At 44.6% G+C, this 13361-nt stretch overlaps 1 protein-coding gene across 1 annotated transcript; it reads right to left on the reverse strand.

Moving 5' to 3' along the window:
* Positions 1-296: 296 nt before the first annotated feature.
* LOC129128326 (solute carrier family 2, facilitated glucose transporter member 11-like) lies at positions 297-11231 on the reverse strand. Its single transcript, XM_054645560.2, has 12 exons — positions 11214-11231; positions 10424-10522; positions 9475-9635; positions 8460-8584; positions 7436-7565; positions 5527-5675; positions 3244-3431; positions 2428-2538; positions 1836-1937; positions 1432-1507; positions 966-1093; positions 297-503 (listed from the first exon to the last, which is right to left on the reverse strand). Exons 2-12 carry the CDS (start codon positions 10517-10519, stop codon positions 297-299), a joined length of 1473 nt encoding a protein of 490 aa, XP_054501535.1. The 5' UTR covers positions 10520-10522; positions 11214-11231.
* Between the last annotated feature and the right edge of the window lie 2130 nt (positions 11232-13361).

The raw sequence follows: 13361 nt of genomic DNA on the forward strand, positions 1-13361 counted from the left end.
GCCAGTTGTGGAGTCCTGGTTTTGCCAAAAAAATAGCAGATCCTGTGTTTTCAGCTTATAACTGCAAGCTTGGAGGGACTGACAATGATCTTATTCTCTCTACAAACTGTGTTTAATTTTTTTCTGCAGAGGAATTAATTCAGCTCATAGTTCAGGAGCTGGAGAGAACCACCAAGTTCATGCTGCACCTTGTACTGAAGGTGACTTTTTGGTGGATCTATAGATTCTCTCTTGCTTAGTGAGACTTTTGGGCACTAAAGTAATAAAAGAGCAAAACTGAAGTGGAGGGGTTGTTCTTAAAGCCTAGTGACAGTCACCACTGAGCAGTTCCTCTGCTCTAGGGCTGCCTGCCCCTTCTTTCCACGGTAGTTCAGGCGGTTGAACTCCTCCTTGACCTGCAGCATGGTCTTTCCTTTGGTCTCTGGCAGCACCAGGAGTACAAAGATAGCCATGGACAGACAGTATGTCAGGAAAATGATGAAACAGAAATTACCAAGACCTTTCTACAGGAAAACAAAAAGAAAATTGCATTCAGAAACATTTCTCTTGATTTCTTTCTCTTATGATATATATATATATATATATATATATATATATATATATCATATATATGATATAACTGTATATCATCATATCTTATGATATACAGTTTCTGGGTTTGTATTTACTAAAAGAAATTGGTCAGAGACTTAATTGATATAAATCCTGCTTCCAATGACATCTGACAGTGGCAGTGCCTCTGTCACTGCATCTGTGCTGCCTGTGTCACTCTGACTTGTGCAGAGTTAGAAGCATTTTGTGGGTTTGCTACACTTCCAGTAAATACCTGGTTAAAATGGAAGAGGCCATCAGAGCTGCAATTAATTTGGGCTCTGTTGCATGAGGTGTTGATAAGAGGAGCATGCTCTGGGTTCAAGAGGGGCCTAACTTCCTCTGAACTGAAACAAACTCCCTGCTTTGCTTACCACAAGGAAAGGGAACACAAGCCCAAGGATGAAGAGTTGGATCCAGTTTACAACACCATTAAAAACATAAGCAGCTGGTCTGTATGACTGAATAAATATTTCTGTGATCAAGGGGCATACGACTCCACCTGAAAAAAAGATTGAGGAAGGAAGGAAGCTTAGAAATTTTGCAAGATGCTTTCTTACCTCACACTTCATTTTGCCACATAAGTTCATGGCTTTAAGTGGCCTGAAGTGTCTGAAGTGGCACTTGGAAGTTTTCTTCAGTGAAAAGGCATGGAGGAATGCAATAGGAAATGAATTTTACCTCCTACCACAGTACAGAGGGAAATACCAACACCTGCACTGAGTCAGAAGTAGGGATTCATGCCCATGGTGGAACAGCTGTGCCTGGGATCTCTCCTGAAGGCTGCAGTGAGGAAGGGATGAGTGAATAAATGAAACCATTCCAGTAGAAAATACCAACCTGGCCCAATGCCAAAGCTCATGATGAAAATAAAGACAAGTGCAACAGAGCAGTATGGTACCCAGAAAAAGGAGTCCTGCGGTAGGAAATGAAAAGCAAATAAAATTAGAAAATAAAATTTCATTTATCTAGCTCCATTACAAATGCTCATCACTACTAAGTATGTCAATGTTTAACATAGATCTGTCTCCTTTACTTTCAGAAATGTCATGAGATAGCCTTGGCAGTGATCTTGGTTGTGTAAAGCTACTGTCTTCAACCCAGATGTACATGGCTGGGAACAGACCTCTATGAACATGATGGTTAGCCCCAAAAATACTCACTAAAAAGTGATTTGTGGGGAGGGAAACAGTCCTGAGATCTGTCATACAACAAAACATGGGCACACATCAGAGGGGTGTTACCTGCAGTGAGAGTGTGACTGTGAGCAGCCCTAGAGCCAAGGCCATCACGGCGTAGTTCTTCCACAGCAGCGTCTTCCTCCCTGCACGCTCGATGAGGAAGCCCTGCAAGCAGGAGGAGATCTGCCAGCTCCAGGGACAGCCTGAGAGCTGCTCCACCTCTGCCCTCACTGGGGAGCCTGAGCAGCTCCAGGAGCTGGGAGGGGCAGGGCTGCAGGGAGCACTGTGTGGGCACAGGGCTCAGAGCTGGCAAAGGAGAGCCAGGCAGGACAGCAGAGGGGGAATGCTTACACTGCTGGGATTCCTACAGCCCTGGGGCCTGCTGGCACATGACATCTGCCCTTCCTCCAGGGGGGAACTGGGACCCCCAAGTCTGACCCAGAATGTGATTTTGACAGAAAGACTCTCAGCTCTTTCCAGAAGCTCAATAGAAATGCCCATGTTTGCAAGGTGTGGGGAGAGGATTTTATCTGATTGGTTCCATGTTTGATTTGTTGCAAAAATTTGATTCCTGAAGCTCCATTTATAGTATTTCTAAAGATCAGAATGAGCACTGTACTACAGGAGAACAAAATTCAGCCGAAAAGCCACTTACACACAGAACTGTGGAGAGGATCTCAGTGGTCCCAATCCCCAGGGAGACATAATGGGTTTGATCAGGGGGGATTCCAGCCTTTGTAAAGATACTGTATGCATAAGAGTAAACCTGAAAATAGTAGAAATTTGTGAAAGCTGTACACATGTGGCCATGTTTATACTAGTGTCTGTCTTTTTGGACAGAAAATAACTAACCAGATCTTAACAAAACAGAAAATCATCTTATCCTAACAGGGCAATTCACAGAAATGCCTTCAGAAGACACTTGCTAAAGCTTAGGTCTGGACTTATCCAAACTTCCAGGAGGAAAGATTGTAACAAACAATACCAAGAGCTCCCTCCTTAGGGCACTGCTGCAGTCCCTCCCAGCCCCTCGCAGAGGCTCCTTTAGCTGAGGAGCCTGGCAGCCGTGCAGGGGCAGAGCAAAGCCCTGCAGTCCCTCCCAGCCCTTGCACAGGCTCCTTTAGCTGAGGAGCCTGGCAGCCGTGCAGGGGCAGAGCAAAGCCCTGCAGTCCCTCCCAGCCCCTCGCAGAGGCTCCTTTAGCTGAGGAGCCTGGCAGCCGTGCAGGGGCAGAGCAAAGCCCTGCAGTCCCTGCCAGCCCCTCGCAGAGGTTCCTTTAGCTGAGGAGCCTGCCGGCCGTGCAGGGGCAGAGCAAAGCCCTGCAGTCCCTCCCAGCGGCTCCTTTAGCTGAGGAGCCTGCCGGCCGTGCAGGGGCAGAGCAAAGCCCTGCAGTCCCTGCCAGCCCCTCGCAGAGGTTCCTTTAGCTGAGGAGCCTGCCGGCCCTGCAGGGGCAGAGCAAAGCCCTGCACGTACCACGTTGGCCCCGAGGAGCTGGATGCAGGACACCACGAGGAGCAGGGTGATCAGCTGCCAGCGCACGGCTCTGTCCCGCAGCAGGTCCCAAACGCTCTTGGCCTTCTCGCCACCGATGGCTCTCTGCTCTGACACCATGTCATTGATCTCAGCCAGGTGGTCCCCGTCCCCCCAGAGCTGCTTCACAGCTGCAAGGAGAGGAGGAGAGGTGACCAAGCTCACCAGCACAGACATGAGTCCAGAAGGTGATTTCCTGCTTTGCAGAGTATCTTATTAGAACTTCATGCTCTTTTCTTGCGTGAACTTCCTAGAGAGCTGGGCTCAGATATGACACAGGTCCAGATTTACACATAAATCTTGACATGACCTCACCTGTGGCCACATTTCTCTTCACAGAGAAAAGCAAAGCACAGCTTCCCAAAGATTTTCTAGAATTCATATTCTCTGAACTTCAGAGAAAAACAATTCTTATCTCATTTACTGCTCCTGTGTTTTAGAACAAGTAGAATGCATTGCAGAAGATTGTTTACCTAAAGAGAATTGGTCATTAGATTCTAGTGTAAGTGTTATAATTCATTAACCAATTAAATCCATGTGTGTGTCGAGACTGTCAACTGACAGTCACAATATTCTGTGCAGTTTATGTAGTACTTGTGGAGTTTCAGTTTAGATGTAATATAATATAGAATAATAAATAGTATATATTTCTAATATAGTATTATTTATAATAGTATTATTACAAGTAATACAAATATAGTATTATTTTTAATATAGTATAATAGAGTAATTAATTAACCTTCTAATATCCATAGAGTCCTCCTCATCATTTCTCCCTTTGTCAGGGTTGCTTTAATTTCTGATACTCACCTTTGGCCAATAGCTGCTGACAGTCTTTCAATGTAAGTCACACTTACGTTCTTACCAATCCTTCCCTGAACACCTTCCTGCTAAAGGTGCAGTTCTAGTGCACACTCCAAAACACAGACAAGATAAAATGACTCAAAAATCTGAAAAATGAGTTTACATTATGGAGTTCTATCTTTTGATAGTTAAGTACCTATTGTATTTGCAGGGAATGCCCTGACGAAGGCAGGAATGATGCATCTGACTCCATGTTCTCAGAAGGCTCATTTGTTACTTTATAATATTATATTAAAGAATACTATACCATACTATACTAAAGAATACAGAAAAAATACTGAATACTAAAAAGATAATAATGAAAACTCATGACTCTTTCCAGAGTCTCAACACAGCTTGGCCGTAATTCACCAATGGGACAAAACAACTCACAGCAGAATCCAATGGAACAATCACCTGTGGGTAAACAATCTCCAAACACATTCTACACCAGCACAACACAGGAGAAGTAAATGAGATAATTATTGTTTTCTTTTTTTTCTCTAAGGCTTCTCAGCTTCCCAGGAGAAAAATCCTGGGTGAAGGGATTTTTCAGAGAATGTGGATGCCACAAATACCCACAGTGGCTGCTGCTCGGTTGCTGTCAGTAGCTGCTGTTAGGGTTACTGAAGAACTGGAATGCTTACAGGTACAGCATGACAGTGCAGAGCCTCTGTCACACAGAGAAGGAACTGTGTCTGCACTCTGACTGCTCAGGGCAGAATCTGCATGGCTGGAAATACAAGCTCTGTGTGATCACCTCCCTTGGAGAACCCTGGCAGAGGGTAGGGAAATACTGGTGCCAAGAGAACACTAATGTCCAAACATGTTGTATTTGTGTTCTCCCCAGATGAAGGCAGGAATGATGAATTGACTCCATGTTCTCAGAAGGCTAATTCATTATTTTATGATACTATATTATACTAAAGAATACAGAAAGGATACTTACTGAATGCTAAAAAGACAATAATGAAAACTCCTGACTCTTTCCAGAGTCCTGACACAGCTTGGCCCTGATTGGCCAAAGAGTGAAAACAACTCCCAGCAGAATCCAATGGAACAATCACCTGTGGGTAAACAATCTCCAAACACATTCCACATGAGCACAACACAGGAGAAGCAAATGAGAAAATTATTGTTTTCTTTTTTCTCTGAGGCTTCTCAGCTTCCCAGGAGAAAAATCCTGGGCGAAAGGATTTTTCAGAAAATGTGAATGTGACACAAACACAGAAGAAGCTGACTTTCATTTAAGCTGAAGGTACTTTCAGAGCCAAAACACCAAGAGTCTTTTTCTCACCTGGACCTTTCTTCCAGGCTGACCTGGGGCTTTACAGTATTTTTCCCTTTTTCCCAAAATGGATACTTTAAGGCCCATTTCCTTACCTTTGATGCATCCCTCCTTGTCCTTTAGGTCAATGAGCAGGTAGCGGGGAGAGTCTGGGAAGAAGGGGAGGGTGAGAAGCTGGAAAAGGACAGGGACTGCATTGGCTGCCAGCAGAATGGGCCAGAGAGCCTCCACTCCAAGAACTTCTCTGGAACAAAAGCAGCAGGGAGAGAGGGGCTGAGGCACCATGCTGGCCATGTGAGCAGGGGCAGAACCAGGCTCATCCCCAGCCCTGCTGGCCGTGCCCCTGTTGGGATCTCTAGCTGGTCAGAGTGACCCCAAGAAAAGTTTGAAAGTCTTTTTTCTTAGCCCAGCACTTGAAGAAGGAGTCAGGGCTCTTCATTTCTCGGGCTCAAGGTTGTTCATTGTTTCTCATCTATAAAAAATTTTCTCCTGCCCTGCCGAGGTCCGTCCAGCAGGACAGTTCCAGGCACTCTGCCTGCCCCCAGGGCAGGGTTATGTCTTTGTACTAAAAACTACCTGTACAATGTTTACAATTCCTTTCCAATACCCATCACCTGTGTCAGACAGTGAGCTTCTACTCTAAACCAATCCCAAAGTGCCACCATCACAGCAGAAGATGGAGGCCAAGAAGAAGAAGGAGAAAGGCTGCACATGCCCAGTTCCCTCCATCTTGCCTCCTAAAACCCTAAAATCTACTTTTCCACCCCATGATAACTTCACTATTATTCTACCTAAACTGTTGTGGCTTGCTGATCTTCATCTAAGGTTGGTGATTTGCTCCATGGGTCATAATCAAACCCACAGGTGTTTTGGGCTCTGTGCCAGGGCTTCTGAGCCCCCTGGCAGGGGTCCTGGCCATCCTGGACAGCCAGAGGGATGTGCTGGGTTCCCACATGTCCCGGCAGCTCCGGCCAGGAGGCTCCGGCAGGGAGTGCAGAGGGGCCTCGCCTGCAGCACAGGAGCTGCACAGTGCCGGCTCCTGCTGCTCAGTGCTGGCACAGCAAGGCCACTCGTGTCCTCCTGTGTCCCCCCTGTGCCCTCCTCTGTCCACCCGTGTCCTCCTGTGTCCACCTGTCCTGTGTCCTGAGGGCTCACAGGTGTGAAAAATGCATATTTTATGATTGGCTTTGAGCAAATATTAAAATGAATATTATATGTGCTGTGTTAGAAAGTAATGCTGTATTAATTCTCTTAAGTAGTGTGTTAAATATAGTTTTAGGTTATAACAAAATGTTAAAATAGAAATTATGCTATGTAAGATACTTTTTTTCCTAAAGAAAGGATTTGCACTGAGATAGCAGCCCCAGGACACCTGAATCTTTCAGAGAAAGAGAATTTATTACTCCATTATCAGGAGAAAGGAAATTCTTCCTGCCTCCCTTGGGCAGAATGATGCCATCAGGCTTATGAGCAAGAAGTTGACACTGACCAGACAGAATCCTGTGTTTGAATGGAATTTATGCATCATGTATGAGGTGTATGAATATGCAACAGGCTGTTGCTTTTAAGGGTTAATCCTCTGTTAACCTGGGTCCTTTTTCAGGCTTATTTTGCCCAGAAAAGGTACCCGGGCTGTCTGTAACTCTTTGTTTCTATTGTCTCATATTGTCCTAATTCAATTTGTCCAAATTATTATTACTCTAATTATATTACTATTTTTATAACCATTTAATTACTATTAAACTTTTAAAATTTTAAACCCAAGTGATTGGCGTTTTTCACACAGGTACCAACAATCCCAGCACAAGCACTGAAGGAAAACCTGCAGGGGCTGATCCCTCTGCTTCTGATCCAAATAAGCTCCATTACCATTATTACCAAGATCCATGAGTTACCAGACTGGTACAGACTGCCCCAAATAGCAGCCCCTGGGCACAGGTGTACATTGATACATGCTTGTATTTTAATAACAGAAGAAACTGAGTGTGTTTCAGACTCTCTTACCTGAGACCCAGAGCAAATCCTACAAATTTTCCAAGAGCAGAGAAGGTGGAAGCTGTTATGGCAATCAGCCCACGGAGCTTCCGTGGGGCACACTCCCCAGCATACATGATATGGACATTCTGGGTTAAACCTGCAGGGACAAGGCACTGTTAGGGCCAGGCAAACCCTCCCAGGTCTGGTTTTTGGAGGAGACCACTCTGGACAGCCTGTAGGGTTGGCTCTCAGATTCATTTCTATCTGTGCTGAGGATGTGGCTGCCTGACATGAAGCCCCATATCGTGGTCTTGTGCCTTTGCTAAATATTTCACTAAATAAGTATGGACCTGTGGGAAATCTGTCCTTCAGCAGGCTGCCCTTCCCTTATATTGTTTCCTACAGCCCCAGATACAGGCAGGGCTGTGGTTACTCCCTCTAGTCTTAGATGACATTTTTCAGTGGCTATGTGCCTTATTTTCTGCTTGAAACCACCGAGTTGGCAAATGCTGTACATTCTACTTGCTCAGTGAATTAATTAATTTTTATCCTCTCAAATTTTTTCTCTGGTTGGTATTATCTTTATCCAACTGCTCAGAGATCAAAAGCACTGGCAGAATGTAACCTTCTGAGGCATCTGGGAATTAGAATTGAAAATTCTAATTGAATTGCTTGAAAACCATTCCCTTGTCTGTAATGTGGAGGGCAGCATCAGCCACAGCAAAAAGCAACAGGAGCCACAGAGGCCAGTTCTCTATTGAGTGAGCATGCTTCTCTGAAATATTGTAGATTTTGGCTTTTCCAGAAGTTGGCAGTACCTTTTGTATGGACTAGAGATAAAGATACAAGAAAGAGAGATGGAGATGTCACACATTACTAATTTAATTATGTTTGTGGGTTCTTATTTAGCTAAAACTGCGCTCAGCTATCATGTTCTCTACAGAATGTAGTAAAAAATCTGTGATCTGTTTACTTAGGCTGGTGAGTCCTTGTGACCCTCAGTCACTGCTCTTCCCACTCTTTAATACCAAAGGTAGGAATGGCAATTTACCTCCACAGACTCCAGAAAATAACCTTCCAGCAATGATCATCTCAAAGGAGCCACACAGCCGGCTGAGTCCCATCAGAGCTGCACCCAGCAGAGCAGGGATGTTGGACAGCAGCATGGCCTTCTTCCTGGAATTCATTCAAATTAATGTGAGCATCAGTACTGCCCTTGCCTCATTCACAGCCTGACAGGAGTGGCATGAACTGTACCATGGTTACAGACTCAGTGCTGCCTTCTGAGATCAGCTGAACTAAATGGGAAATGGCAATGGGGAAATGTGACCCTGTTCACAGGGGTCTGAGGATGAGGGAAGAGGATCTGACTCCATGTTTCAGAAGGCTTGATTTATTATTTTATGATATATATTATATTAAAACTATAAATAATAGTTTTATAGTTTTATATAAAAGAATAGAAGAAAGGATTTCATCAGAAGGCCAGCTAAGAATAGAAAAATAAAGAATGATAACAAAGGCTCGAGTGTCAGACAGAGAGCCCGAGCCAGCTGGGCTGTGATTGGCCATTAATTAGAAACAACTGCATGAGACCAATCCCAGATGCACCTGTTGCATTCCACAGCAGCAGATAATCAATGTTTATATTTTGTTCCTGAGGCCTCTCAGCTTCTCAGGAGGAAAAATCCCAAGGAAAGGATTTTTCATAAAAGATGTCTGTGACAGGGAAACTTGTCGCAGACTGATCAGTTAGTTGAAGGTTTTGATGCCTCTAGAGGAGTCAATATCTTATGGAGAACAAGCTTTGTGAGTGGTTATCTCTGAAATTCTCTTTAAAACTTCTTGTATGACTTCCCTGGACTGGATTTGCTTTGGACTTTATAAGGGAGAGGGTGTGATTTTCCTTGTGATCACTGGCAGACTTTCCATGCTGTTCCTTCACTATACTGGCCTTTAACAGGAGACCCTGGGCTGCTCCCAGTGCCACATTCTAGCAGTGTTTCTCCAGTTCCTTTTTCTGCAGTAGTGGCTGTGAACAGAAGGGCTGGTGTAACTCTGCCTACCTTCCAAACCGAACACACAAGTAGCCAGCACAGGAGGAGCCCAGGAGACCCCCAATGCTGTAGATGGACACAATGAGGGACCACATCAAAGTGACCATCTCTGCACTGGGAGAGGAGCCATATCTCTTCAGCCAGGTCTCATGGATGAAACTTTGGATGTACTTTAAAAGAAAAAAAACCAAACAATGGGCTCAGTCAACATGTTTTTGCATAATTGCACTGCTTTTTTAATTCTCTTACCTGCTTATTGGTCTTTTTGATACATTTCTATCAATAACCTTGGTTGAAATCTTAGCCCCAACAGGAATTTTGCCATTACCATCCCTGGAGCTGATATTTTAGCAATGAGATCCAATGAATAAATATATCAGTATTAAATATAAGTTGTGAGTTCCAGTAAGGGAATAGTAGGCTGGTCTTCTGTTTCTGTGCTAAACCCAGATTTTTTCTCTCCCTGATCTTTTCCACTCATCTGTGGTGATAGTATGAGCTCACTGTCCTTGGTGCCATCCAGGATGACAAACACCATCCCCAGTTTTCCTTTTCCAGCTGCAGGTAGGAGTGCTGACCTCAGCTCTAGAGCTACACTCCTTCCCTGCCCTATTTCACCTTACAGCCACTTGGAAATACTGTGGGTGGCCAAGCACATGGTACAAGGGACTCCCTGAGTGATGGAGAGAGGAGAATGCCCTGGGAGCAATTCCACTCAGAAAGGGGGAAATAGCTGACTTTATGGGTATTATTCACCCTTCCCCTTCCCAGTTCTGTCAGATCAGACAGAAGTTCAAACCTCACGAAACACAAGAGCAGTAGCAGCTACTCTTAGAACTAAGAAACCATGATAAGTCTCATTTTGAAGGCACAAGTAAAAAGCCATGGCAAATAGAGGCATGAATGCCTGAGAACAGTGGAATACTGGTAGCTCACTCTTTGAGCTCTCCATGCTTACCTCAGCAGGAGAATTGATAATGGAGACCTGCAATCCATAGTGGAAGGTTCCAGTCATGCCCAGGACAAAAGCCAGGAGAAAAAGGTTGCAGCTCATTTTCTTGCAGGAAATCAAAGCAGCAAACAAACAGGTAGAGCTATCCAGACATGCCTCCAAATGTGCTTATTTTCCTTGGGAGCTCCAACAGTCTGAGCAATGCCACCCAGCTGCCCCCTCTGAGACCAAGGAGCAATAGGAAAGCACAGCTGCTGAAGCACAGGGCAGTGAGAATGCTGAGGAGAGGCAAAGCTCACAGATGCCTCCCAGAATCCAGTTACACACTTCACTGCTCCAGCCTTCAGCTTTTGCCATCTTAATCTGCACTGTCATAGTTGTGGGAGCATAGTGCAATGTGCAAAAGCATTTTGTGAACAATTCCATCTATTTGTCCTTTCTCCTCCTCCTTTCCTACTTGTTATCTCACCTAAATGGATATTTTGTTCAGTGACTTGGCTGAGACTAGATGAACATTTGGGGATTGAAGGGATTCTTGCTTCCATAGTTAATTCACCTTTTCTTAGAACTCTCTGATAGGAGGTGTAAGAATCCAGGACTGCAACAGATGCACCTCAACCCCTCCCACTGCCACTGCTCCCTGTTCCTGGGGTTATTCTGGCCAGCAACAGGAGAGTGATGCTGCACCTCTGTGCCTGGAATATTTCATATTCAAACCATGGCTGCCAAGCACGCACAAGCCAGTTTCTAATCAGGGCAATGTCATTGCTTGAATGGGCATCAAACCTCTTCACACCAACTTGCATGCAAAGGTTGTCACCCCCACTTGCAGGCTAGGTCTTTCCTGATGCTTTCTTTGGCTACTGTGGAAAAAGTTCCTTTTTATATAGAGAAAGAGAAGCCTGAGATAATAGTTCAACACATCACTTTGTATGGGAATAAATCACATGGGACTCCATTTTCTTCATGGTGGAAAAAGGCCATTCTTTATTCACATAAGTCCTTTTTATACATTTTTACAGACTTCATGTGGGACTCCAATTGGTTAGTAGTTTTCTTGCTAATTACTTTATTGGTTAGTAACAAGTTGTTATTCTCTATTGATTGGTCAATATTGATGATGTCTGCATGCAGGGAGAGTTGTTTGTGAAAGACAGTTTTCATTTTTCTATCTAACTGTGCAAAACCAGTTTATGCAGGTGTAAGTTATTTTTTTCACCCAGGAATAGATTGTTATGTTAACAAATTGCTCACAACAGGACTGCTTTCACATGGGAGCTTGCAAAATGCTGGCTTTGACAAGGCCAGCCACTGATTCCAGCAGAGCAGGCTTGATTTTATGAAGACTTTCTCTATGATTTTTCTACCTAATTGCAACAATTTTGTTCTTTCGCACTGTTAGTGCTCCCTTTGGTTTTTCTGAACTTCTTGCTGTGTGGTTGTTGTGTTGGTCACTGATGCAGCTGAGGAGAGCTGGGGAGCTGTGTGCTCCTGCCAGGGCTCTGGGGGTGCTCTGGCAGCAGCTGGGGACAGGAGGAGCTGTGGGAGATGAGTAAAGGACAAGGAGGAAGCACTGATGGAAGCCAAAGTCCAGGGACTGGTGCAAACTGGAGTGGGCTGGCTTGGACTGCCCAGGCCATAGGCTGGGTAATCAGTGATCACATCCACAGGAAAAGCTCCTGACTGCTACCTTGAGCCTCAACCCAGAAAAGCCTTTGAAGCCCTGCTTGGCCTGTGCATCCAGCTGTTATCAGCTGACTGATAATTGACTCTTTAAGAGTAATGGCCATTGGCTGAAAGTTCAAGTCTGTATCCTTGTAATATATGGCACATGCTAGGAAAGTTTAATGTCAGTTTGAAATCCTGACTGTAAAATCTTTAATTTTATCCATAATTTTTGAAGGGCAGTGTCTAAGATGGTTCTGTTAAAAGGCTTTTACAAGTTATTCCAACAGCTTAGGGGGGAATTCCTTCTGCTGGTGAGTGGCTGCCCTTGGTGGTTCCCCGGGCTAGGATGCTGTGGGTCCTTGGAAGAGCCCCAACACCAGCTGGTTGTAAGTGAGTGCTGGCTTGTGCAGAGGAGCAGTGCTTGAGCACAGTAGCAGTAATAGTTTTCCCTAGTATTTTTGGTTATTATTCAATCCCACAGTGCACAATTATTTGATTTGCTAACAGTAATATCAGCTGTGAGTCTCTAAGGATCGCTTTTCAAGATGTGGTTTTGCCTAACACTTTATATAAGAAAAATGTGAACAAGTGTCATAGATTTCTCAGTTGAAGGTGTTTTAATTCAGTATCAATTAACCAACTTGTTAAATGCTTCAATTAAAATTTAACAACTTAGACCAACTGAAATGTGACCACTGTTTGTGTTTGCTTAATCAGTTTATAGACCCCTGATTTCAAGCCACAGTCAGAAAACAACGCTGGAAGTTGGAATTAATGTTTTCTGCCACATGCACTCGCAGGACTGGCTCTAAAAGTCAGGAAGCTGAGTAAATGTGTCAATGTGCATCATTTCTGACCAAGCCTGTTTCCTACTGCCAGGTGCAGATGGCCCCTGTCCTTGCAGGGCTCTGGGAAAGGCACAGTCCTGACTCACAGCAGTGGCCACAGCAGTGGCCAAGGGCAGGACCTCTGGACACTCTGGACACTGGGGGACTTCTCTTTTTCTGACCTTTATGCTCCTCTCCCTCTGCCCAGGCAGCCTCCTCAGTCCATCCCTGCTTCCTACCCTGCATGCTCCCCCCTGATCCACTTCCCTTCTTCGCTCTTTGCTTCATTTCTGTCTCTTGTCCTCCCTCTGGTCCTCACCAAAGGAATTACAGAATATTTTGCCACCATCATGATGGTAGTGGCACTTTTTGCTTTCATTTTGTTTTTCACTCTTTCCATCTGCTCCTCACTGCTCTCTCCAAACCAGAGTAATGAAAAGTATCTCTTC

Source organism: Agelaius phoeniceus, chromosome 18, assembly GCF_051311805.1.
Source record: "Agelaius phoeniceus isolate bAgePho1 chromosome 18, bAgePho1.hap1, whole genome shotgun sequence".
NCBI classification, from domain to species: domain Eukaryota; kingdom Metazoa; phylum Chordata; class Aves; order Passeriformes; family Icteridae; genus Agelaius; species Agelaius phoeniceus.